Source organism: Poeciliopsis prolifica, unplaced genomic scaffold, assembly GCF_027474105.1.
Source record: "Poeciliopsis prolifica strain line A6 unplaced genomic scaffold, Auburn_PproV2 SCAFFOLD164, whole genome shotgun sequence".
NCBI lineage: Eukaryota > Metazoa > Chordata > Actinopteri > Cyprinodontiformes > Poeciliidae > Poeciliopsis > Poeciliopsis prolifica.
Window position 1 is genome coordinate 255,220 of NW_026562539.1, and position 25,386 is coordinate 280,605.

General features: G+C 38.9%; 2 protein-coding genes across 3 annotated transcripts; both read right to left on the reverse strand.

Moving 5' to 3' along the window:
• Window positions 1–581: 581 nt before the first annotated feature.
• On the reverse strand, window positions 582–6,081 carry yipf6 (Yip1 domain family, member 6). The gene is made up of 2 exons (XM_055025888.1): window positions 4,836–6,081; window positions 582–1,165 (listed from the first exon to the last, which is right to left on the reverse strand). Exons 1-2 carry the CDS (start codon window positions 5,172–5,174, stop codon window positions 818–820), a joined length of 687 nt encoding a protein of 228 aa, XP_054881863.1. The 5' UTR covers window positions 5,175–6,081; the 3' UTR covers window positions 582–817.
• A 1,484-nt stretch (window positions 6,082–7,565) lies between these two features.
• On the reverse strand, window positions 7,566–17,522 carry nubpl (nucleotide binding protein-like). 2 transcript variants are annotated; one of them, XM_055025887.1, is made up of 11 exons: window positions 17,348–17,522; window positions 10,738–10,897; window positions 10,319–10,353; window positions 10,070–10,160; window positions 9,944–9,983; window positions 9,709–9,799; window positions 9,537–9,630; window positions 9,031–9,116; window positions 8,829–8,949; window positions 8,575–8,657; window positions 7,566–7,788 (listed from the first exon to the last, which is right to left on the reverse strand). In XM_055025887.1, exons 1-11 carry the CDS (start codon window positions 17,519–17,521, stop codon window positions 7,726–7,728), a joined length of 1,038 nt encoding a protein of 345 aa, XP_054881862.1. In that variant the 5' UTR covers window position 17,522; the 3' UTR covers window positions 7,566–7,725. The 2 variants fall into 2 exon arrangements, with proteins under 2 accessions (XP_054881862.1, XP_054881861.1); XM_055025886.1 differs by having other exon boundaries at window positions 10,070–10,193.
• Between the last annotated feature and the right edge of the window lie 7,864 nt (window positions 17,523–25,386).

Here is a 25,386-nt window from a genome sequence, read left to right on the forward strand (position 1 = left end):
CCCACAGAGAAAACTCATTTCGGTCCTTGTGTCCATGACCTTGTTCATTCAGGAAATTCACCAGTAAATCTAGTTTCACTTTTTGGCTCAGCTCTCTTCACCATGACAGACTGGTAAATTAACCTTTTTAAGTGAAACTTAAAAATGTTACAAGAACAAAAAAGCCTAATCTTTATACCAATAACAGTGTAATTTAGAGAATAGAATAAAACTTATTTTTTTGTGAGTAGTCACCTGGTGGTGATGCACTTAACTCAAATTCAAAAGGTCTGTTCTGTTTTAGAGCTGGTCAGCATGTAGTGCATCTTTAAAGCACCTCAAGGCTAAAGATTTGTCTTTAGAGCCTTAAAGTACATCTCTCTATATTCACTGCATTCATGGGTCACATGTTTAAAAGTGGTCTTATTGAATACTAACATTCAAAACTACATTGACAGTGAAGAATATACTCCAAACAATAAAAATGGAATAATTACATTTTGTTTGCAATAAACCATAATTCTATTGCAGCTATGGTGATTCTAGATGACAACAATAAATTGTTGCAACACATTGAGCCAGAGACAGAAAACATGCCATAATTTCATCCAAACTTATTGATGTACTTTAATAATAATGTTGAAGAGTCATAAAAACAACTTATTGTGGCAACATTGCTTAATCCCTCTAATTACAAAAAAGGAAAAAAATAATAATAATGTTGACAGTAAACAGAAATTAAAAAAAAAAAAAAACATCCATGAACTATCTCAGTAGTCGCCCGTGTTTAAATATGGAAATTTAGGTTTCTCTTCCCAACATAGCAAAAACAGTTCTGTCAGTTTCCTGGTGAAAATGTCAATATCATCCACCCAATCACAAAGTAGAAGAGAAACACTGGATATACCACAAGTGCCTTGCGGTTGGTCAGATGGCTGTCAGCAAGGAAAGCCGTAGAAGCAAAGGTAGACCAGCCAAAAGATGCCGTCACCACTCCCAGTCGAACCGCAAAGCTCACTTTCCCTGAACCACTGAGAAGGACAATCCGGCACACAATGAGGGCCACTGTCAGAGGCATGATGCAGTATCCCAGTACACACAGACTCTGGAAAAAAGAGATTGTGCCACCCAGGAGCTTGGAGTTAAGAGTGATGACGATAGAGCCGAACCAAATGATGACAAAGACCTGGGATGAGAAACAATTTGAAAAAGTACAGTTGTCAGTTGTTGGAAAACTTGTAAACTCAGAATTACATTCAAAACAACATTCCTTTGGCCTTGGGTACCTTGATTATGTTGTGAGAAAGGGAAGCAGTAGTGGGGGAAAAAAATTGAGAATCCCCCCTTTGGTAAATTCTTATTTCTTTTTCTCTTTTAATCATATACAGTTAGGGCCAGAAATATTTGGACAGTAACACAATATTTGTGAGTTGGGCTCTGCATGCCACCGCATTGGATTTGAAATGAAACCTCTACAACAGAATTCAAGTGCAGATTGTAACGTTTAATTTAAAGGGTTGAACAAAAATATCTGATAGAAAATGTAGAAACTAAAACAACAAATTTGTTACAAACACCCACATTTTAGGAGCTCAAAAGTAATTGGACATATAAACATAACCCAAACAAAAAAGTTTTTTCTCAATATTTTGTTGCGAATCCTTTGGAGGCAATCACTGCCTTAAGTCTGGAACCCATGGACATCACCAAACGCTGGGTTTCCTCCTTAATGCTTTGCCAGGCCTTTACAGCCGCAGCCTTCAGTCTTGCTTGTTAGTGGGTCTTTCCGTCTGAAGTCTGGATTTGAGCAAGTGAAATGCATGCTCAATTGGGTTAAGATCTGGTGATTGACTTGGCCATTGCAGAATATTCCACCTTTTTGCTCTCATGAACTCCTGGGTAGCTTTGGCTGTATGCTTGGGGTCATTATCCATCTGTACTGTGAAGCGCCGTCCGATCAACTTTGCAGCATTTGGCTGAATCTGGGCTGACAGTATATCCCGGTACACTTCAGAATTCATCCGGCTACTCTTGTCTGCTGTTATGTCATCAATAAACACAAGTGACCCAGTGCCATTGAAAGCCATGCATGCCCATGCCATCACGTTGCCTCCACCATGTTTTACAGAGTATGTGGTGTGCCTTGGATCATGTGCCGTTCCCTTTCTTCTCCAAACTTTTTTCTTCCCATCATTCTGGTACAGGTTGATCTTTGTCTCATCTGTCCATAGAATACTTTTCCAGAACTGGGCTGGCTTCTTGAGGTGTTTTGGGGCAAATTTAACTCTGGCCTGTCTATTTTTGAATTGATGAATGGTTTGCATCTACATGTGAACCCTTTGTATTTGCTTTCATGGAGTCTTCTCTTTACTGTTGACTTAGAGACAGATACACCTACTTCCTGAGAGTGTTCTGGACCTCAGTTGATGTTGTGAACGGTTCTTCTTCACCAAAGAAAGTATGCGGCGATCATCCACCACTGTTGTCTTCTGTGGACGCCCAGGCCTTTTTGAGTTCCCAAGCTCACCAGTCAATTCCTTTTTCCTCAGAATGTACCAGACTGTTGATTTTGCTACTCCAAGCATGTCTGCTATCTCTCTGATGGATTTTTTCCTTTTTTTCAGTCTCAGGATGTTCTGCTTCACGTCAATTGAGAGCTCCTTTGACCGCATGTTGTCTGGTCACAGCAACAGCTTCCAAATGCAAAACCACACACCTGGAAACAACCCCAGACCTTTTAACTACTTACTTGATTACAGGTTAACGAGGGAAAGGCCTTTTGAGTTACTTGCAGCCTTTGGAGTCCATTGTCCAATTACTTTTGGTCCCTTGAAAAAGAGGAGGCTCTGCATTACAGAGCTATGATTCTAAACCCTTTCTCCGATTTGGATGTGGAAACTCTGATATTGCAGCTGGGAGTGTGCACTTTCAGCCCATATTATATATAAATTGTATTTCTGAACATATTTTTGTCAACAGCTAAAATAACAAAACCTGTGTCACTGTCCAAATATTTCTGGCCCTAACTATGCTGACTGATAGTCAAGCTTTTGTTTGGACCAGTCTATGTGATAGTGAGTAGCAAGATAATGGCTAGTCTCAAATCTACACACAGTACCATGAAAATTTTTTTACTGTATTTTATCGTAGGTATGATAAAATACATATGAGAATTGGGACCATGTGCTCTGCATATCAACTTCGACATCCAAGATGATATGCAACTTTCAGTGCTGTTTTAAAATCAAATTAAAACAGTTAATTTGATTTTAAAGTTAAGTTAATTTGAACTTTCCTGTCCTTGGCTGTAAACTGTCTGACTGGGGAGAATAGTTGAGAAGAAGCAACCTTTTTTTTAACCAAATCAGACTATACAGAATACAGACTGAGTTCTATTGAAGCCAAGAGTGAAGGTGAATGGGACTAGACTTTAGCAGTTACTTTTAATATCAGTGTTTTACTGACTAAAAAAAAATCTCCTGCAGTTGACTTGCACCAAAGGTCAGGTGATAATACCAACGATTTACATTGATTTTAACAAAATGAAACAGAAAGCTCCAGAGTGATCAGAGTAGAATGGAGCTACATCACTTTGCATTTCAGTGTGCTACTAGTCACTCTGATCCATTTTTCTTGTTATAATATAGACAGCTGTCAGTTTTAGAAAGTCATGTTTTTTGTATTATGTGCTTTGAAACACCAACGGGTTCTGAGCATCTGATCTTATATGGTGTGCAAATGCTAGATGCATTTTATGGGGTTGAATGAAAGTCTGGAGACAGTGGAGAGGCATTAAATCCACATTGCTTGAAGTTCAGGGTGAAGTTTCCACATGAGTGACAAAAGTTATTCAACTATTTCACAATATTAGAATTTTTGCATCCACCTGTTAGAAAGCCTTTTGGTTGAGAACTGCCCTGTCCTGGATGATGGACAATCTACACAAATCAAAAATAAATATTTGAAAATCAAATTCTGTGTGACAAAGTGTTTTTGTCTGGAGTACAGCTTGACCTAATAATGATGTCAACCTGGTGAAAACAGCAAATTAGGAAATTTGTTTTTCCAACTTGGATTACTTTTATCACCTAATGATCAATTATATCTTAACTGAACTGAATTGGTGTGAATGCTGTTTTTTAAAAACTCTCCCTTTAGAAAATAAAGATATTTAAATGACAGTCCTGGTGAAGCTTTGGTTGGTCTCGTTATTCTACCAGCACCTTGTTCATTTTACCAAAGTTGAGTTCAGAGATGAATTTGTTTGGATACACAAAGCATAGCTAAAACATAAACTTTTGAGATAAACATTAACTACTTCAATCAAAATATGTGGCTACACAAATATGGTTCTGTGTAGCTGATCCCTGGGCAAGGTGAAAAATACTGCTCCAAAAATTCAGTATCTGATTCTATTAACACTGGAGTTAAAGAAGTCGAACTGAAGCTTGGAGATCACACAAACCCTCTCCAGGAAAAATGAACTACTGTAAATTGCTGGGATTATAATTTAACAATGAACTGACAGTGAGAACATCTTCCATAGTGGTAGTATACTTCTGCTCGGTTTGGAACATGTTCATTGTATTCATAATACGCATTAGTCACAATTTCAAACTGTACTGACGTATAATTTCTCTCAGGGTGCCTAGTCATTTTGCGTGCCTGAACTTCAGCGGAACTAAAGCTCAAACTTAAATTAGTTGCAGTCTCAACAAAGTATCCTCATACATAGCTGAGCTCCTGTACATCCTCTACGTCACCTCATATTGAGAACGGCCAAGAAGAACACTCCAGAAGATTTATAACTCAGATACTAGAACTGATTGATTGAATGTTTGAAAAAGCTTGGTTACCTCGGCAAACTGCGGTCCTCCCTGGTCGTCGCTGTTGGCCGCGCCGCCTTGAAGCAGCAGAGCCAACGTGACGCAGAGCAGCAGCGGACCCCACAGGTCCCAGTCACGCAGCAGAGCCGAGCTCCGCTTTGGATACAGCACATGAATAAACTTGTTACCCACGGCTCGGAGGTCACGCACAATAGTTGCCTTCACCGGCTCGTCCAGAGTGGAAAACTCATCGTCTCTTGTGGATGGGCCGACGGGGACGGCAATATCTCCTTCCACTGGTATCTCTTCCGATATGGAGACGTCTGACAGCCCAGCAAACGGCCTACTGGCCTCCTCAGCCGACGCCATCTATTTTGCAGTTGAGCTTATAGCCAACACCACGTTCACTTCAAAAGGTAGAGTTCTCTGAACTTATGCGAACCACAGCAGTGACTAAATGAGCTACTGCTCTATCAAACAAAGAATTTCAGGCGTTAAACTGACAAGAACCTCACTCCACGTCCGCTAAGAATTGTTTACTTCCGCACTACGTCAGCTGAAGACATGTGACTTCCGCACTACGTCTGTGGTGCATTCGAGTATTTATGCTACTGTTCCGAGTCATACCTGTCAAGTCTCCCGTTTTGGCCGAAAAACTACCGTATCTTACCCTTCTGTTCCGGTGTGCTCTCGTATTAGCATTTTTCCGAAAACTTCCCGTATGAGAGTAATTGCGTCGCAACCCTCCGACCCCGTCTCTAACGGTAGTTACTCACTGCTATTAGCGATGAGCTACGGCAATCTGAAATCAGGTTTCGAGGCGTGTCAGATGAAGCCCCGCTTCGATGGTTGTGTCGTTTAGCTGACAACCACGTGACTGGCAACAAACGACCATGACGAAAGCCACACTGCTCTTCCTTAATCAACTATCTGATGAACCCTCCTCTCAGGATTCCTGATTCGACCTTGCCAGGGAGGCTTAGCAGTAGTGATGGTGAGATGAAGCCTCATGAGGCATTGAACCACTTGAGCCAACTGGTTCGAGAAAGGGTTAATTTCTTGAAGCTTAATGTGCTCATGAAACCACCTACTGGCTAGGTGTATAATCAGCTGTATCTTAACACGTGTGATGCATTGAATTTTTGTCTATTATGGCTCTTGGGAATGACGTCACAAAAGGTGTAGGACGAAATCATTTGTCTACATAAATTATGTACATACATATGTGTATAATAAAATATTGTTTGAATGTGTTGGCTATAAGCTCGACTGTATTTTTTTCCAAAATACTAGTGTCATGTGATATGGCATGTTGTGTAATAATGTTTTTCTGTGACTAGAAAAATGGCATGAGCTTAATCAGGCAGAGGACAGTGAAAGTGTTTGTGGAACTAGGGAGGGGATAGTAAATAGGCTAATGCTTGTGTAACTTGGATGATTAAATGCATTTTATTAAGAAACAATTTCTCCACAATATTTGGTTTCAAATGATTCCTTTTTTGACACTACTTCTCCAGCCATTGAAAAGACACGCTCACGCTCCTAAATCTCCTATCTATCTATCCATCTATCTGTCTACAAAACTCTCCAAACACCAAACTAACTGTCTCAAACTAAGTAACCACTATCCAAACTGTTATCCACTCTCTCAACTGACCGCAACTCGCCTACAACAACCCACATTTTGAATGGAGCCTGTGGGGTTTATAAAGCTGTCAAACCCCGCGCCAAAATCTGAACCACTTCTTGAAGCAGTCACATGGTACAGCCGGGCAGCAAGGCCTCGGACGTCGTTGTTTTCGCTCCTCCCCTAAATGAAGCAAGCCTCGATACGCGCTTTATGGAAACGTCCCTTCCATTACTCGACACACACTTTGAAGCCTCGGCACATCACGTAACATCACTACTTAGTAGTGTGAACTCTACTCCCCCTTTTTGAACAGGGAATTGGCAGACCTCAGTCTGCCAATTGAGGGGAACTGCCCCCGATGTCCATGCAATGCTGTATTGCAGTCATGTCAACCAACACAATCCTACAACATCCAGAGCTTTAAGGAACTCGGGGTGAATCTCATCCACCCCTGGGGCCCTGTCACCGAGGAGCTTTTTAATCACCTCCAGAGATTTGAGAGTCTGACCCAGAGTCCCCAGGCTCAGCTTCCTCAATGGAAAGCATGTTGGTTGGACTGAGGTCTTTGAAGTATTCTGTCCACCGGACCACATCATGGAAGGCAGCTGATGGGCAGAAAGAAGATATTAAGAATTCTAGCACCTTTGTGAAATTGATCCATGCAGTCTGCAACCTCAGTAGTGTCTGTGTGACTTGAGGGCAGCAGCTCAAACACCCGCTGGCCCTCAGAATGCTGTAAGCCCTCTTGAAATAAGATCTTCTGAGTGGTGTGATTTTCCTGAGTGGCTTCATGTGTGCGATAGTGCAGATAGTGTATCATCCAGATATGCCAGAAGACAGCAGACGGTCAGCAGCTCACCACTGGTCAGAAAGAGGAGACATTGCTAGGCCTTCTTCACTATCGTCGTGCTGATACAGCTCCTTTTGGGGTCTGCATCCTTGTGGACACCTGGAAACTTAAAGCTTCCCTCTTAAAGATTCCCCTCTCTACACATCTTGTGATGATGGTATGTGCTGCAGGTCAAACTTCCTCTTGTGAGGGTAGCAATAATCTCTTTTTCTTCAAGGTGTTAATGACGAAAGTATCAGCACACCACCCCTCCAGCCTGGTGAAAACATAGTCACTTAAATAAGCTTTTAAGATTTTATTTAAATATTCATTGGCAGTTATACAGTTTCAGATTTTTCAACATCACAGAGGTCTATGAAAGCACAAAAATGGCGAAAGAACAAACAAAAAGAAAGAGTGAAAAAAAAATCAAAGAAACAAAGAGATAAAGAAGTTTTTAGTCATTTGGTATGTTCCTCTAGGCTCTGGATCACAGCAGATGCCACCTTCCTGTAAGCCTCAGCCTGGATGTACAAAAACCAAACAGAAGAAAACGTTAACACAGATAACTGAAGTTCCTCAAACTAAAATGAAAAACTATTAGCAGATAACAGTTGAACAAAACCTACACCTTTATTTTTCTAATATTTAACAATGTAAATTTTTAAATAAAAGCAACATGAAAAAAGGTAGTAAAATAATAAGTAGAGCAAGTAAGTAATAAGTAAAAACTATGTCCTCCTGTGTTTTAAAACCTGCACAGTGATATGAAATCTCTTTATACTGCCATCACTTTTTGAAAGTAACACAGAAGCTGGCAGCCTCATTCAGAAGCTGTCTTGGCGGATGCTGTTTTATTTTACTCGAACAAAACTTAGCTTGCCACTAAATATATTTTTGGAGAGCTTTCTAGTTCTGCCCAGTAGCTGGAAGGCAAAGTGAGAGTCTGATAAACAGAAAAGTCTTCTGACTTTGATAGGAAAGACTAGTATAACTTTAGTATATTAGTCATCCGATGAACCGGTCACTAAGTGGTAGAGGAGTACGCACACTTTGAATCAGTGTGGATCTACCAATTACATCTTGAGAAATTTCGACAAATATTCAACACTTAGAACACCATGATGGGCATTAGTGTATACAATAATGGTTGGTTTAAATTAGTGAAAAAGACCCACAGTGTGCCATCAAACTATGCAGTTTCTATAGATGAGGGATTTTACCAAATTGTTAATAATTTTGGAGGAAATTCCACAGTATTACTGACTCTAACTGAAGTAATCATATAAAAAATAGAATAATATAGAAACCTCTGGGCTGTCAGGAGAAGAGATGACTATGGGTTGTCCTTTGTCCGAAGTCTCTCTGATGTTTAGGTGAAGAGGGACGTCACCTGAGAGAAAAAAAGTTCTGGTTCTAAGACTTGGTGAGAACCAGAAAATTGCTCTTTTACAACAAATCCACAAGCTTTACATGAAATCTAAAATATTTTCCAGAGAAAACCAAAAGTCACACCATCATGATCTGGCTATCAGGTTTTAAATAATGCTCTTTACTGTCTCACCCAAAAACTTGACACTGATCGTCTCAGCAAGTTGCCTTGCCCCGTTGGATCCAAAGATGTGGGTATGATGATGACAGTTGGGACACTGGAAGACACTCATGTTCTGAACCAGACCCAGAACCTTCAGGCAGAAAACCTGCTGTCATCCAGAGCTCAGACATTACCAACAGATTCTCTGTTTCTGCCCTGATGGAAAGATTACCGGCACGTTAAGTTTTCTAAACATCTCGGCTCCCCTGCGAGCGTCTAGTAGAGCAACATCTTGTGGTGTTGAAACGATGACTGCCCCTGCACAATGCACACAAACACACTGGCAGGTTAAAACAATTATCATACAAACAGTCTTTCCAGGGTGTGTTTTAACACCCGATAGTCCGGTAGACTCGGTTTAATTGGGGACCAAAATTCAAACATTTGTTGCATTTTCAACTGCAGAGGTTCACATTCACACCGCATTGTCAAACAATCCAAAACGAATTGAAAAACTTATTCAGACAAGCGAGGCAATTCAGTTTTTGTCATTTATTAAAGATTTAAAAATTGTAGCACCTGCAGAGATCAGAGATAGCTTTTTTAGTCTGTTTTGGAATTTAAATTTGCATTCACTCCCCCCAAATAAATTTGAGTTTCTAGACAAACAAATTAAGAGTCTGATTAAAGCGAACTAAACAGGGCTGGTGTGAATACACAATTTAAAGGAGAACTGACCTGCAATGGGAATGTTCTGAGTGATGGACAACTGGACGTCTCCAGTCCCGGGAGGCATGTCTACCACCAAGTAGTCCAGAGAGCCCCATTCTACCTACAAATGTAAATAGACAATATCAACATTAATGGATGACAGAATGGGGGAATAATAAATATTCAGTCTGACTTTTACCTGTCTGAGCAAGCGCTCTACAGCAGACATTACCATCAGTCCCCTCCAAACTACCGGGGATGCATCCTGCACCAGGAAGCCCATTGACATACTAATAGAACAGAAAAGTAACATTAGAGAACATGTGAACTCACTCACACATGGGGCATGTATTTGTTTACCCACACAAGTGACCCATAATTCTGAATTTTGAAATTTAACCATGACTATTTTTAAAAGAAAAAAAACAACTCACCATGGGACACCATAGTTGATAAGAGGAATCATTCGATTATCTAAAAGGAAGGTGAAAAAAGCTCAACTTCATGTACAGAACAGAATATCTAATCCATTATCAACAAGGCTTAGCTTAACAACAGACCATCGTTGAGCTCTGGGTTTCCTTTCAAGTTCATGAGTTTGGGAATGGAGGGCCCATAGATGTCAGCATCCAACAGACCAACGGACTTAGACTGAGAGAGAAGGATCAGCTCCATTAACCTGACCTTAGGCACAGCATGATCCAGAGCCAAAAATTTGATTGATTTTTTAAAATAAAATCAACATTTCTGATTCTGTTATCCCCTTGTCTGTAAGTTTCATTTTAAATAAAAAAAGAGTGACATCTTACCTTGTCAATGACCATTAATCCAAGAGCCAAGTTCACTGCAAATACACACACTAGAACTGAGCTCATAATTTTCAAAAGGATTCATATTAAAACTCTTTGTTACAATAATAAGATGAAATGTATTATTTAAAACTATGTTTCCATAGTTCAAAATATGAATCTGTGGTTGAATAATTCAGTTTGTTTAATCTGAAACAGATTGAACAAATTTAATGTTTCAGATAAAATTTGTTTAATTTAATCTGAAACATTAAAATAAACAAATTCAATGTTTCATTTACATTAAAAAGTATTTCTACAATTTTTAGATGTAGAAACACACACTCACGCTCTTTTTACTGGGAATAATCAGCAAGGTGTCATTTAATCGTTGACAAAAAAGTAACAGTTACATTTTCTGCAGAGGAAGTCAGCAGTACCTGCTGTTGTCGACTTTCCCACGCCGCCTTTCCCTGAAGCAACAACAATCACCTGTTTGACGTCTTCGATGGGCTTCTGCTTAGGAAGACCTCTGGCCATTTGCTGCTTCTGCCTATCCTGCAGACCTCTTTTGTTCATCGACCCATTTGACTGTATCCCCTGAACCAGAACCAAACAGAGAAAAAGCATTTATTTTCTATGCACTTCAAAGTAACTTCCAGAAAACTGCAAAACACTTTAAACACTGAGATTCTTTAAATCAAAGCTAAGAACCTACATGTGTAGATTTGCTTTAGATTAGTAATAAATGGAACATTTATCAACATACTTGATGTGAATTTGCTTAATGGGATTTGACAAAATGTAATATTTTTTGATGTTACATAATTGGTTGCTATACTGTTTATATGACGTAAAGCACTTTGAACTGCTTTGTTGCTGAATTGTGATATACATATATAATCTTGATGTGACCAGCACAGGGAGACCTTTTTCAAAGTTATGTACAAGATGCACCGGAACACAGACAAAATAATACAAAATATTTTATTAACAATTTCCTTGAAAAAATTTCTCTTTCTAAAAACATGGCTTCAGACCTACTACTCGGTCCCTGGAAAGAAAAGGCGTAGGGTGAGGAAAACTCTTAATAATTCCAAAAGACAAAAACATGAAATGCAAAAGAAAGCAAATTAGTAAATCAACCCCCGCCCAACCCCAAAAAAGCAAACAAATGAGTAATTTCAATATTGCACAACAAAGACAAAATGTAAAAGAAAAACACTTAAAGCAATGGAACAAATTGTTGTTGCCCGGTTTTAGACTCGTTTCAACGGGGCTAGAGGATATTGCCAATTCTCATAGAATTTACACTTTCCCATGTGATTAAAGGTAAGTTGACTGCTATCTGGTTGAATGAACAAAGTGCATCTGCTATTAAAGTCACGGCTGCAACTCCACTCCTTTTATTGGTTCCGCTATACGCACTCTAAAGCAACATGTAAATAAGGACAAGTTCTGCAGAATTTACGTGTTTTGTTGGTTTTGCAGATTAATTTAAAAAAGGCAACATACAATAGTAGACAAATAAAATTCTCTCTAATTAGTTGTTCTCAAAATCATAATGGGTGTCTTTTGGAATTGGGCAGTACTTTTGCAAAAGATTGTAGTTTTTTAAGTTTATCGCCTTGTTTATTTCCTGGTCCGGTAAAAGGGTCCTAAGAAGCCACGCCCACACAAACATTTGTCTTTGCCAGCTGCTGCCAAAAGTTAATTTAGCCACCAGTTAACCCAGTGATTCCCAAAGATTTTCTGGATCCCCCTATGAGTTACAATAAAATTCCCCCCGCAAAAAAAAAAAAAAAAAAAAAAAAAATCAACAGGGTTCACACTTCGTTCAAACCAGACATACCCTATAACATATTTTGTTTTCAAACTCCACTAAAGTTTATTTGACACTTCAGGTTGCAACAAAACAGACTATAAACCATCTTTACAGTGAAACCCTCTTGTGTAACTGTTTTTTTGGTCCTGGGTTCAATTCCCTGGCCAGAAATTCTTGCTGCAAGGCAACAGTGCTACCAACTGCACCACTGTGCTCCCCTTGTTTTTGTAACATGTTAATTTATTTCCTAGTTCATTTGCAGAAGACATGTCTGCCGCAGTTGCCTTTTTTAAATGTGACAGTATTTCTTTATTGTTGATATTTTTTCTCGTAATTTAACTAAACATCTTCATTCTTTTCATCAAGTGACTCTAATACTCAACTATAAGAGACAACGCTGACATAACAATTGTCTTACATACTTTTACATCAGAGACGGGTTAAAATCTTCCCTCAAACTGACGTTCCGAAAGTGTTACCAGTTAATCCAGGTTTGCCTCCTAACAGGTAGGATGACTGGACTTCCGTTGGCTGATTTAGTGTAATGGTTAAAACAGCACTCTTGAAGCTCAGCGTGGGTACGAGTTCAGTTAATGCTTATGTCTAATTTACATTTTGGACCAATGTATTTTATTGTCTAAAAAAAGAATATTCACTTGTGAGGTATGTTTTGGTGATATTGTAATATATTCTTCATACAAAGAATGATTACTGTTTAGAAGAGCTCAAAGAGAAAAAGACATTTTCATGTCTGTTTGTTTACATTTGTCACGTTTTGATCAGGAATTTTACAAACATCTTTGTCGAGGACCCTGTTTGACTGTCACTGGTTAATCCAGGTCTTAATGTGGCTTGTTTTGTTTTTAAGTTTATTTCCCCTCGTCACCAGCCCGCAAACTGTTTCCCAGTAGTGAACACACAGATAAATACTGTCAATATGAATCTGTTGGTATCTGACAGTATAATGTAGGAATGTTTATCGTTATAACTTTGGCTCATCAATTTGGATTCACCACCAACTACAACATTGGCTTTTAACTTTATATAATTTAGATGAGACATTATTGCAGTATAACTGATAGACATTATTTGATATTCCTCTCTATTTAGACACGTAAACACCACAGCAACACCATCAGTATGTAATTTAAATTTTATTAAATATGATGACATCAACCTCATTGTTTAGTGACACTTCCTGTGGGTCGCTGGAAAAGAAGGAACAGTTTGGTTGCATTGCAAGATCTGAGCCAAAAACACACAGTAGGCTAGAAGTGTTAACTCACATTACAGGAACGTGAGAGTAAATTCCAATGTTTTTCTGATCAGAGCTGGTTACAGAAAGCAGAAACCTTTCACTTAGGTTTACATTATGGCTGTTCATGAGATGATATTCATTTATTCTGGTGAACCTGAAAGTGAATGGGATTGTCATGTTACTCATTGATCTGGTACTGATCCAATGCGGTGTTTTCGAAGTGCACCGAACGCTGCACTACCTCTACAGCGTTGAAATTAGTTTTGAAACAGATTTTTCACATGCAACATTAAACATATATGCTTCAGATGGGATTTATAGTAAAGTTATGAGAACAGTAGTGATGGATCCAGCAACGCTGATGCGTCACCGCATGCGTCAAGACCTTAGACAAAACGTGCTGGTGCACATAAGTCACGTGACCAATACGGGAACTGTTCTGAAATGACACTGGTGCAGCAAACTGCGTTTATAAGGAAGAGGATCTGCCAATGGGATGCGTTTGCCAACATAATTTTTGATCTTTTATGGTACAGCGTTAACTATTGAGCCTCAAGGCAAACGATAGGTTTTGTAGTTTGGGACCATTTTGATTTTGCATCAAAAAATAAGGTATTGGTTATCACTTCGTTGTCGTTTCATCCAGTTCTTTTCAGTTTCTACTTGATCTATCTGAATCCAAATTCAGCTGAAATTAACTCTTAGTTTACTTTCATATTATGTTCTGCAGGTTAAGTGTTGCGTATGTTTTACAGAACTTTCTTATTTAAATAAATCCACCTTCTCAAAACTGAGGCATTATATGTCCAGGAATCAGAATGCTTCCTGAGAATGAGGGTTTTTTCTTATCTGAAAAAACCCTCACTTGACCCCAACATCCTTGCCCATTACAGACCTGTTTCAAATTTACCGTTTATATCCAAAGTTCTGGAAAAAGTTGTGGCAGCCCAACTTCATCAACATCTTCACATCCATAACTTCTACGAAAAGTTTCAGTCTGGTTTCCGTTCCACTCACAGTACAGAGACAGCTCTGGTTCGCGTAATGAATGACCTTCTCATGACTGCGGACCAGGGCTAAGCATCTGTTCTCCTCCTCCTTGACCTGTCGGCTGCATTCGACACAGTGAACCACACCATCCTTCTCAACAGGCTACAGTCAGAAATTGGACTTTCGGGTACAGTCCTTAAATGGTTTCATTCATATCTTACCAATAGAACTGAATATATTTCCTTGGGTCAGTGTAAATCTTCAACTCATACTGTGACTTGTGGAGTTCCACAAGGGTCAGTCCTCGGGCCAACCTTTTCACCATCTATATGCTCCCCCTTGGTCATATAATCGATAAACACAAGGTCTCCTTTCACTGCTATGCTGATGATACACAACTGTATATGAAAATGGACTCCACTTCTCCTACAGTTCTTCCGTCTTCACTTCAGCTTTGCTTGGAGGAGATAAAGGCATGGATGACTGCCAACTCTCTTCAACTTAACAGTAATAAAACGGATGTAATCCTTTTTGGCACCCCTCATCAAACTCAGTCCTCTAATCTCAGCAGTATCTCAATATTTGGTCTTAACATTCCCTTTTCTACCACCGTCACAAACCTTGGAGTTAGGTTTGACTCTAACCTCACTTTCAACTCCCACATCCGTCATCTCTCCAAAGTCTCCTTCCTCCATCTCAAAAACATCGCCAGACTCCGCCCCTCCCTTTCCCAATCGGATGCTGAGAGGTTGATCCATGCCTTTATCTCCTCACGGTTAGACTACTGTAATGCCCTCCTCGTTGGGACCTCTGGTAAAAACCTGCAAAAGCTCCAGCACATTCAGAACTGTGCTGCCCGGGTCCTGATGAGGAGGCGCAAATACGACCATATCACTTCTGCTCTTCATTCACTTCATTGGCTACCGATCAAACATAGAATACATTACAAACTCTGTCTGCTCACCTATCAATGCATCCATGGAACTGCTCCTGCTTATCTCAGTGAACTCCTCTCACCGCACGCTACCTCTCGAAGTCTTCATTCCTCCACCTTCTTCTACTGCCTACATCAACCTAAGACCAAACTAGCCACTATGGGGGATAGGGCTTTTCAGGCAGTAGCTCCGTGGCTCTGGAATGCCCTTCCAGAGTCCCTGAGAGCCCCACAAGGTGTGGAGGCCTTCAAAAAAGGTCTTAAGACTCACCTTTTTAAACAGGCCTTTTAGAACTGTAAGTTTTATTTTAAATTGTTAGTTTTAATGTTTATTTTGGTACCACTTGGTGTGATATGTATTATTTTATGTTTTACTGTAAGCTTTACAATTTATCTTTTTTAGTCTCTGTAGCACTTTGAGATTTCTTTGAAATATAAGGTGCGTTACAAACAAAATTTATTATTATTATTATTATTATGAAGTCCCAGATACACCTAGAATAACCTCAGGTATACAGCCATTCTATGAATTACTCTGTAGCTTTTTATAAATTATTTCATATAGATGTATTGTTTACTTCATTTTTTCTACAGTAGAAGTTGTCTCAAAAAAGCATAAGACTAAATTTCAAAATGTTGGAAAAACTTTTGTTTTTGATTGAAAATTTGTGAACTTAAATTTTCTTCACTTGGTACATGTTCACATTATTTATTGACTGTATCGAACAATATAAAATATATTTGGAATTTAACTGAAGATGACATAACAAAAAATACTGTATATAATATACAATGAAGTACAATGGCTTAAATTGTGTTGTATAGGCTAGGTCATACCTGTCCAGGGTGTACCACGCCTCTCGCCCGGAACGCAGCTGGAGAGAGGCACCAGCAACTATAGACCCCAATAGGGACAAGGGTGAACAGATGATTGATGGATCCGACAAGGGTGAACAGAAGATGGATGGATGGATGGACGGACGGATGACCTAGTCCGGGACGGACGGACTAGGTCATCAAATCAGTCTGTCAACTAAGTTGCCTGTAGGGATTTTTAATGTCCAGCAAGTGTCAATTTCAGTGACACAGCATCGACACAGTATCAATACTATCAGTACTTTTCTAGTGATGGTAAATGAGGTGTCAAGAAGCGTTTTGACCCATAGCAAACGGTTTTGTCCCACAAGTAGAATTTTTCAACAGCCATCAACACAGCCACCTACAACTTAGAAACATCTGTGGTGTGCATAGGTTTCAACCAGTTAAGAGAGGCGAATGTGGCAGATCTGACCATTTTCACGTCGCTTCTGATCGATTAAAACAACTCATATAATCATGTCAAGGTTTTAACATTCAGTTTAATTGGCAGCTTAAAAGAATTGTATAATAAATAAATAAACAAGATCTTCTGACGCTGTTTTGTGTTATTTTAAATACCAAGAGAATCGCTCTTTTTCCAACTTTTCTCACTTAAGCCTAACAGAAATAAAAGTCAGGCACCAAACACAATTTTCCAACACGTAGTGTGTATGTAAAGATTTTTGAGAATTTGAAACAGTTGCTCTTTATTCTCCAAAGTTATGGGGGAAGGAGAGGAGAGAATGGATAATTCAGCTGCCTGAAATAGTCTGTTCCCCCTCCATAATATGGGAACAACTTAACTTACCAGCAAGTTTTTTTTCTCAGTTTATTCTTCTCATCATCAACAATAAATCATGTGATTTTGGTACCATTTGCTCCTTGTTTGTCAGAGCTATGAGGGGGGGAACCATATATTTTAGCCTCTTGAAATAATCTGTTCCCCCTCCATAACCTAGGAGCAAATTAATTTACCAACAAGTCTTTAACTGTCCTTATTCTTAGAAAATCCTGTAAATTTGGTGGCAATTGCTCCTTATTTGCCAGAGATATGAGGGGGGAACCATATATTTTAGCTGACTTAAATATATGCTGGGTTAGCTAACGTCCCAGCTAACCTCCCAGCTAACCTCCAAGCTAACCTCCAAGCTAACCGCCCAGCAGAATCACAGACACAAACCTGACCTGGAATCTTTTCAGCTGCCCACAGCAACCTGCTCCGTGTTTTATCTCGGTCCCGTTTCGGAATGCTGAAGTTTTGCCTGATGTCCTCAGAATATGGGACAGTCTGGAGTATGTGAACAGAATCATGTTTAGCTCCGAAGCTTTCTGCGCAGCAGGTTTGCGCATAGTTCCCATGTTCAGCATTTATTTTTCTTTCTTTTTTTAAAAAAATCTTTATTAGTAATTGTCAAAACATCGACAACATTGACAAAAGAAAAGAAAGAACTGTGCCGGGGAAGAAAGAGAGAGTCAATGACCAACAAACATTTTGTTTTAGAAGATATTAAATTAGTGTCATAAATGTACAGTTTTTATGGCTTTTGGATTATTAGATTTGATTAATCTTTTGAAATTAAGTCAAATCTTTTGAATAAAGGTCTGTTTTTGATGAACTTGCATTTATGTGTAAATTACCTAGCAACAAGTAGTAATAAAAGTAAATTATGACGTTGATGGTAAAAAAAGGAGTCACAGTTCTTTTTGTCAAAAGCAGTAAAGCCAAGAATCGCAATTTCATCACAGAGAAGAGTTTGTGGGGAAATAGAAAGTATAAAGCTCCTGATATCATCTCATACATTTTTGGTATAGTCACAGCTCCAAAAACAAATGAGTCATGTCTTCAGTTTGGGGCATAGAAAGAGCATAACATATCAAATGTTTTTCTTAAATCTACACACACACTGTTTATTAGGGTAGCATCTAATTTATGTCACTTTTTTAAATATATTAAATATATTAGTGGAAAAAAATTGTAAGAGCCAAAAACGTCAGTTTGTGACATTGTTTATGACTGTGAATGCCTTTTGCATAGTTAGATATTTCCTTAATACTACGTTTCCATTTTATTATGTTTTTGTAGAAAAGCGCCACCTAATGGACGTAATTGAAATACGTAAAAAAGTGCTGTATTACGTTAGAGCAGAAAGAAATTGGAATATTTTGTGTTTCAATAGCTCAACACAGTTTTTTACGCTCAGACAATGGCACAAACTTTGTCGGTGCCGAAAGACAGTTGCGTGAGTCTATTGAGCAGTGGAACCAATCAAAAATTGAGGACACGCTGAGACAAAATGGAATTCAATGGATATTTAATCTAATAATAGTTTTAGTGGTAGCATTAATTTGTGATAGCAGTATAAATGAAAAACGTTTTCTGCACAAACCAGCACAAACATAGCAAAGTTGATTGACACCAAATTTATTTATGTTTCCAAATGTGAGCAGGGCCAGGGGAGTGGTTGACCTCTGATGACCCCTGGAGAAATTTTTTTTTTAATACCTTCAGAATGATACCTGCCCAAACAAAAATTTTTGCTGCACAAACCAGCACAAACGCAGCCAAGTTGATTGACACCTATTTCATCTGATTTGAATCAATCAGTCAATCAAATTTCATTTGTATAGCACATTTCAGCTACAAGGCATTTCAAAGTGCTTCACATCATAAACACAAAACACAAAGTCATGTAACAATAACAAGTGTTTTTTTGTTTTTTGTCTTTTCTTTTTGTCATGGAATTTAAGCGCCTGTTACCGCCGGACTCCGCCGTCCGTTCAAACAAGGGTATTTGCTGGGCCTCGTTGCCCACAACAGGAAAAAAAAAAATTACATACATATCCACAAATACAAATCCATACATATTACATTTCAAAAACAATTCTAATCAGGTGTGTTTTTACTTGAGATTTGAAGGAAGTCAGGGTTTCGGCTGTTTTACAGTTTTCTGGAAGTTCGTTCCAAATTTTTGGTCCATAGATGCTGAAAGCTGCTTCTCCTCTTTTGGTTCTGGTTCTGGGGATGCAAAGCAGAACCAGAACTAGAACCTGAGAGGTTCTGGTTCCCACAACAGCAGATCTTTGAATGAATGGGAGGTCAGAGGTCAGAGATCGGCCTGTAATTCTGCAATAGTGATTTGTCCAGGTTGTTCTTTTTTAACAGTGGTTTGATAACTGCAGTTTTCAAAGCCTGGGGGAAAACACCTGATATGAGTGATGAGTTTACTATTTGAAGAAGCTGGTTGCCCTTTTGACCTTTAACCTTTCATAAATATCTTCAAAGCCAAAGCAGCACAAACGAAAATTTTTGCTGCACAAACCAGCACAAACGCGGCCGAGTTGATTGACACCTATTTCGTCTGATTCAAAGAAGGTGGGGGGGCTTGTTGACCTTTGATGAACTGTAAAAACATTTCTTTATATCTTGAAAATGATAGCGGCACAAACAAAAAATTTCGCTGCACAAACCAGCACAAACGCAGCACAAACGTTTGACACCAATTTTGTCTTATTTGAAGAAGGTGGGGGGGGGCAACTTCACTCATCCTGACTCCGCTCTGTAGCAGTATGTTCTTCAAGAGAAGAACAGTTATAGGTAGTTGTTGGTGCTCTTTTTTCTTCTGGGCAAAAAGATTCTTATAAACCGACATGCCGCCATCGGATATGTTTGAGTAGCATGTCCAGAAGTTGAACTTTTTCTGCGATAGTTAGAATCTTCCTCTGCCTTTTGGGCCCGACCGCAAGTGCCTTTTGTCGGTGCAAAACGTTTTGTCGACATCATGGGTTTTAGACAAACTTGAAATCGCAAGAGAATTTGCAAAGGTAAATTTGCTGAGCTGTTTTATGTACGTGTACATATTAAAACGCAACGTTTTTGACACAAGTAGAGAAGAAGCGGAGAGACTGTTTGGCCAATTAGGACGCAGGATACAATTTTTCACTGTGGAAAAATAAAACTGCACAATAAAATCCGCGAAGCACCAAGACCGTGAAGATGAACCGCGTTATAGCGAGAGTTCACTGCATGTCAAAGCAGAGAGGCCTTTAGACATCAGTGTTCTTCCCCTCAGAGAAAAATCTCTATGCAGCCAGAGGTTGAATTATTTTTCTGGTTCTGTTAGCAGCAAGAGATAGGTTTTCAACACATCTACTTTTATGATTTTTGGTGAAGGTAATTCCTAAATATACAACATTTTGCTTACTTTCTTCCAATCATCTTTTTCTAGACCTAATAAAGGCGCCCTCTACTCTAACTTTAACAATGGTTCTTGGTTATTAAATAGCTGTTTTACATACATTATATATTTTTTCCAGGTGTCAACGGAGAGTGTGGAGAGTGACTTATTCTTGTCACTCCACATGACAAGCCATTCTTGTCTACATTCTTAGTTGTTCATACAACATCTGAGATGCTCATCATCTTAGATCAGTGGTTCCCAAAGAATTTTGTAATCCATAGGGGCCACCCTATGGATTAGCTTCCCAGTTTGAACTTCTGGGCAATGTCTTGAGTCAATCAAATTGTCTATCCTGTATCTCCTGGGAATGTTATGCTTGCATGATGAATGCAAGCAAAAAATATCTGATTTCTCTTACTTTTCCCCACCCAACTGTATTTATTTAATCCATAGGGGCCACCCTATGGATTACAATAAAATCCTCCCCCATAAAGAAATAAAAATCAACTGGGCACACACATTGTTCAACCAGACATAAACCTATACATATATTTTGTTTTCAGACTCCAATGAAGTTTTTTCACACTTCAGGTTGCAACAAAACAGACTACAAACCATCTTTACAGTGAAACACTTTTGTGTAACTTTTTTTCATTCATCCATTCTGCACCCCTCTCCCCATGCAATGGCACAGCGCTCCCGCTAAGAGGTGCACCCCACACTTAGGGAACTACTGTCTTTGATGAACATTTTGTCTCAGATGTTCAGTAATTCTGAAAAATATTTTCTCTCTTCATTTGAATTTGATCCACTGACTTCAGGGAAAGAGTGGTTAAGTTGGAAATGATGGAATCTTTAGTTAGTCTTTATTTTCTCTAGCTATATCCTTACCACATTTTCTTAAATATTTTCCCATTTCAAACTTCAGAAGTTCTGAATTCAACCCCAACATATTCTCACTATCAGCTTTGAACCTGTATTTATTTATCAAAGATTCAAAGTTGTGGATAATATAATTCTATTTTAAAAGTGAGTTGTTCAGTTTCCAAAATGTGAATCTTTATTAACTGCTTGATTGAAACTTTAACTTGATGTTTCTGGCACAGTGATCTGTAAGGGAAGTTGACAAGATACTACTATTGTTCTGATAAATAGTCAGACACCAGCCAGTAATCAATGTGAGCTTGGTATGACTGTTCCTTATTATGCCATGTGTATATTCGTTTTGAGAGGAAGTCCTCTCCTCATATATCTACGGGACTAAAGCATTCTATAAAAGCATTTAAATAGTTATTAGTATTATTAAAGTAGTGTTGTGGCCATCTATCAAGTAAACTATCAGCAGTAACATTGAAGTGCCCTCCTATTAGCATCCAGATATGTATTTAACCAGTGTAGTAGACGATTTTCAAAATGACAAAATATATATATTTGTACTTTTGGTCTTTCTAAATTCTCCTTCGGTGTCCGTGTGTGTCTGTGTGTGTGCATGGTTATTTGTCCTGTCGGTCTCTGTGTCGCCCTGCGACCGACTGATGACCTGTCCAGGGTGAACCCCGCCTCTTGCCCGAAACGTTGGCTGGAGATAGGCACCAACAACCCTCCCAGGCCCTCCAGTGTGAGTGGATGTAAGAAAAAGGATGGATGGTTTTCTGGATTGGACATCATGTGACTTATTATGTGTCACACATGCACTATTGCTATGCATTGAATCTGAATATTGGTGCCCAGAAAAATGACATCACCGTGCATAAAATCTGAAAAAGGTGACCCTTTCACCAACACTCTGTCAGATCAGTAGGGCAGATGTTAATCTGCACATCAACTCTAAAGCCAGAACCATTGCTGTACCAAAACAAAACAAATACAGAAAAAATGACCCATTTTCAACTACTTAATTATAAAACTCTAGAAGAAATTATAAGTCAATTAAGTTCAAGCTCCTGCTGTCTGGATGTCCTTCCCACACATTTCTTTAAGAAAGTCCTGCCTGTTATTGTTACTGATCTGATCCAAATTGTAAACTCATCGCTTACATCAGGTGTTTTCCCCCAGGCTTTGAAAACAGCAGTCATCAAACCACTGAAAAAAGAACAACCTGGACAAATCACTACTGCAGAATTACAGGCCAACCTCTGACCTCTGACCTCCCATTCATCAGCAAAGTTATTGAAAAAACTGTGTGTAAACAATTAAATAGTTTTCTCATGATGACCAACTGCTTTGACTCTTTCCAGTCTGGTTTTCATGCTCACCACAGCACGGAGACTGGCCTCGTAAAAGTATTCAATAACATCCATATAAATACGGACTGTGGGAGAACCACAGTGCTGGTTCTGTTGGACCTCAGTGCAGCTTTTGACATATTGCTGAATGGACTGGAGAGTTGGGTCGGACTCTCCGGTTCAGTGCTCGACTGGTTTGAATCTTACATAAAGAACAGGGATTTCTTTGTTTCAATGGGAAACTTCTCATCAAAGAGGTCAAAGGTCACATGTGGGGTACCAAGGTTCAATCCTAGGACCCCTCTTATTTAATATTTATATTCTCCCACTAGCTCAGGTTATAACAGGAAATAATATTAGCTACCATAACTATGCGGATGACACACAGCTCTACATTATGATGTCACCAGGTGACGCTGAACCCATCCAATCACTGAATAAATGCTTAGAGCAGATAAATGTGTGGATGTGCCAAAACTTTCTCCAACTGAACAAAAATAAAACTGAAGTCATTATTTTTGGACCTAAAGAGGAACGATCTAGAGTCAATGCACAGCTTCAGTTATTACAACTAAAACCTAGCGATCAGGCCCGAAACCTGGAGTAGTGATGGACTCGGTCTTGAACCTCCAGAGCCACATAAAGACAGTAACAAAATCGGCCTTCTATCACCTGAAGAACATCTCCAGGATTAGAGGACTAATGTCTCAGCCAGATCTAGAGAAACTCATTCATGCGTTTGTCTTTAGTCGCATTGATTATTGCAACAGCGTCTTCACAGGCCTGTCCAACAAATCAATCAAACAACTGCAGTTGATCCAGAAGCTGCTGCTCCTGTTCTCACTAAAACCAGGAAGATAGAGACATAACAGCAGTTTTAAAGTCCCTCCACTGGCTCCCTGTAGCTCAAAGAATAGATTTTAAAATACTCTTGTTAGTTTATAAATCACTGAATGGTTTAGCACCACAATACATCAAAGATCTGCTGTTGTTGTATCAACCTTCCAGACCTCTCAGGTTCTGGTTCTGGTTCTGCTTTGCATCCCCAGAACCAGAACCAAAAGAGGAGAAGCAGCTTTCAGCATCTATGGACCAAAAATTTGGAACAAACTTCCAGAAAACTGTAAAACAGCGGAAACCCTGACTTCCTTCAAATCTCAAGTAAAAACGCACCTGTTTAGAGTTGCATTTGAAATGTAATATGTATGGATTTGATTTTGTGGATTTGATTTTGTGGATATGTATGTAATTTTTTTTTTTTTTCCTGTTGTGGGCAACGGGGCCCGGCGAATACCCGTGGTTAAACGGACGGCGGAGTCCGGCGGTAACAGGCGCTTAAATTCCGTGTCAAAGGGAAAGGGGAAGAAAGGGAAGAAAGAGGGAAAGAAAGGGAAAGAAAGAAAAGAAAAAAAAAAACCTTGGTATTTTATTCTGTTGCATGCGTTTGTGTTTTGTGTTTATGATGTAAAGCACTTTGAAATGCCTTGTAGCTGAAATGTGTTATACAAATAAAATTTGATTGATTGAATTTGATGTTTAAATGGGCTAATCAACCATGGATGTGCTCAGAGAATCATTAATGATCACAATACATACATCAAGCCTGAAAACATAACAATGTAACAGGCTGAATGTTCTGCTTTGTGGTTTTTACTTTTTTTGTGTGGGAAATATTTTTGTGGCTGTCTCATCTGTCTTGTTCAGCCCTTCTGAACAAAATGTTGACATATTGACTGCTGCTGTGGCAGAAAACCACAGCAGCAGGGAATAATAGAAATATTATTCTATTCATAACCTTTTTAGTTTTATTTTTAAACTCATCCAAAAGGATGAGTTTAAGAATATTGTTTGCCAAAATCACACAGTGTAACTACACTTGTATATGTTGCAGTAACTGAATACTTTGAGGCAATTGGTTTGCATAAATTTAAATAAATACCACCTATTTTTCTGCTCCACATACTTAGTGAGCAATTTGTCAGTTAGCTTCCCAGTTTGAACTTCTGGGCAATGTCTTGAGTCAATCAAATTGTCTATCCTGTATCTCCTGGGAATGTTATGCTTGCATGATGAATGCAAGCAAAAAATATCTGATTTCTTCTTACTTTTCCCCACCCAACTTGCACCTGATTAGCATGTTAGCCTTTTGATTCTTTCCCAGTGAGGCAGTGATTGATGTAACCCGCTACTAGTCAAAGACTTTTATATTTACAGGCCCAACTTCCTGTGTTGCCCCAAACTCTGTTAGCTTATTTAAAGCCCCACCTCAAGCACGCAGTTTAAAGATCCTCACCAGTTTTCCACTGTGATTGTGGCTTGCTGTTTGGCGTCTTCCTCACAATTCATCCAAATCTTTGAATCCACTGATTTGATTGCTTGGTGAGTTTGTTATTTGATAGCACTTTTGCTTTTACGTATAAAACTTTTGCTCGATTGCTCATTGGAGGGTTGTTTTCTAAGAATGATTGTGTCAAAAAAATCTGAGATCATCCCATTTTTCCATGCTGGATATTTTAGTTTAACAGTAACAAAGTTACTGTTAAAGTTACCTTTAAAATTAGTCACACAAGTGACATCTAGATCCAACAATAGACCCAGACTGCAATAAAATAAATCTGGTAATGTGTGTTGTTTTTGTCTTCTGCAAATTTTGCTTTAATTCTACTTATTTTTTCTATCTAATAATAAGAAATCATAGTCAGAGACAGGAAAAGCAGGTTTCCTGGAAAAAAGCAAGTAAGTTTCCAGCTTGCAGATGTATGAAAAATAGTTGAGACTATTCCAGGTTTCAAAGCATGAAAGTTTTAAAGAATGAAATCTA

Coding starts and splice junctions, on each gene's coding strand:
- yipf6 (XM_055025888.1), bottom strand. CDS start 5,174: ATGGCGTCGGCTGAGGAGGCCAGTAGGCCGTTTGCTGGGCTGTCAGAC. Junction 1,166..4,835: donor GAGGACCGCAGTTTGCCGAG/GTAACCAAGCTT, acceptor TTCTCATCCCAG/GTCTTTGTCATCATTTGGTT.
- nubpl (XM_055025886.1), bottom strand. CDS start 17,521: ATGGGAACTATGCGCAAACCTGCTGCGCAGAAAGCTTCGGAGCTAAAC. Junction 9,984..10,069: donor AAACCCAGAGCTCAACGATG/GTCTGTTGTTAA, acceptor CCTTCCTTTTAG/ATAATCGAATGATTCCTCTT. Junction 8,658..8,828: donor GATCAGTGTCAAGTTTTTGG/GTGAGACAGTAA, acceptor TTTTTCTCTCAG/GTGACGTCCCTCTTCACCTA.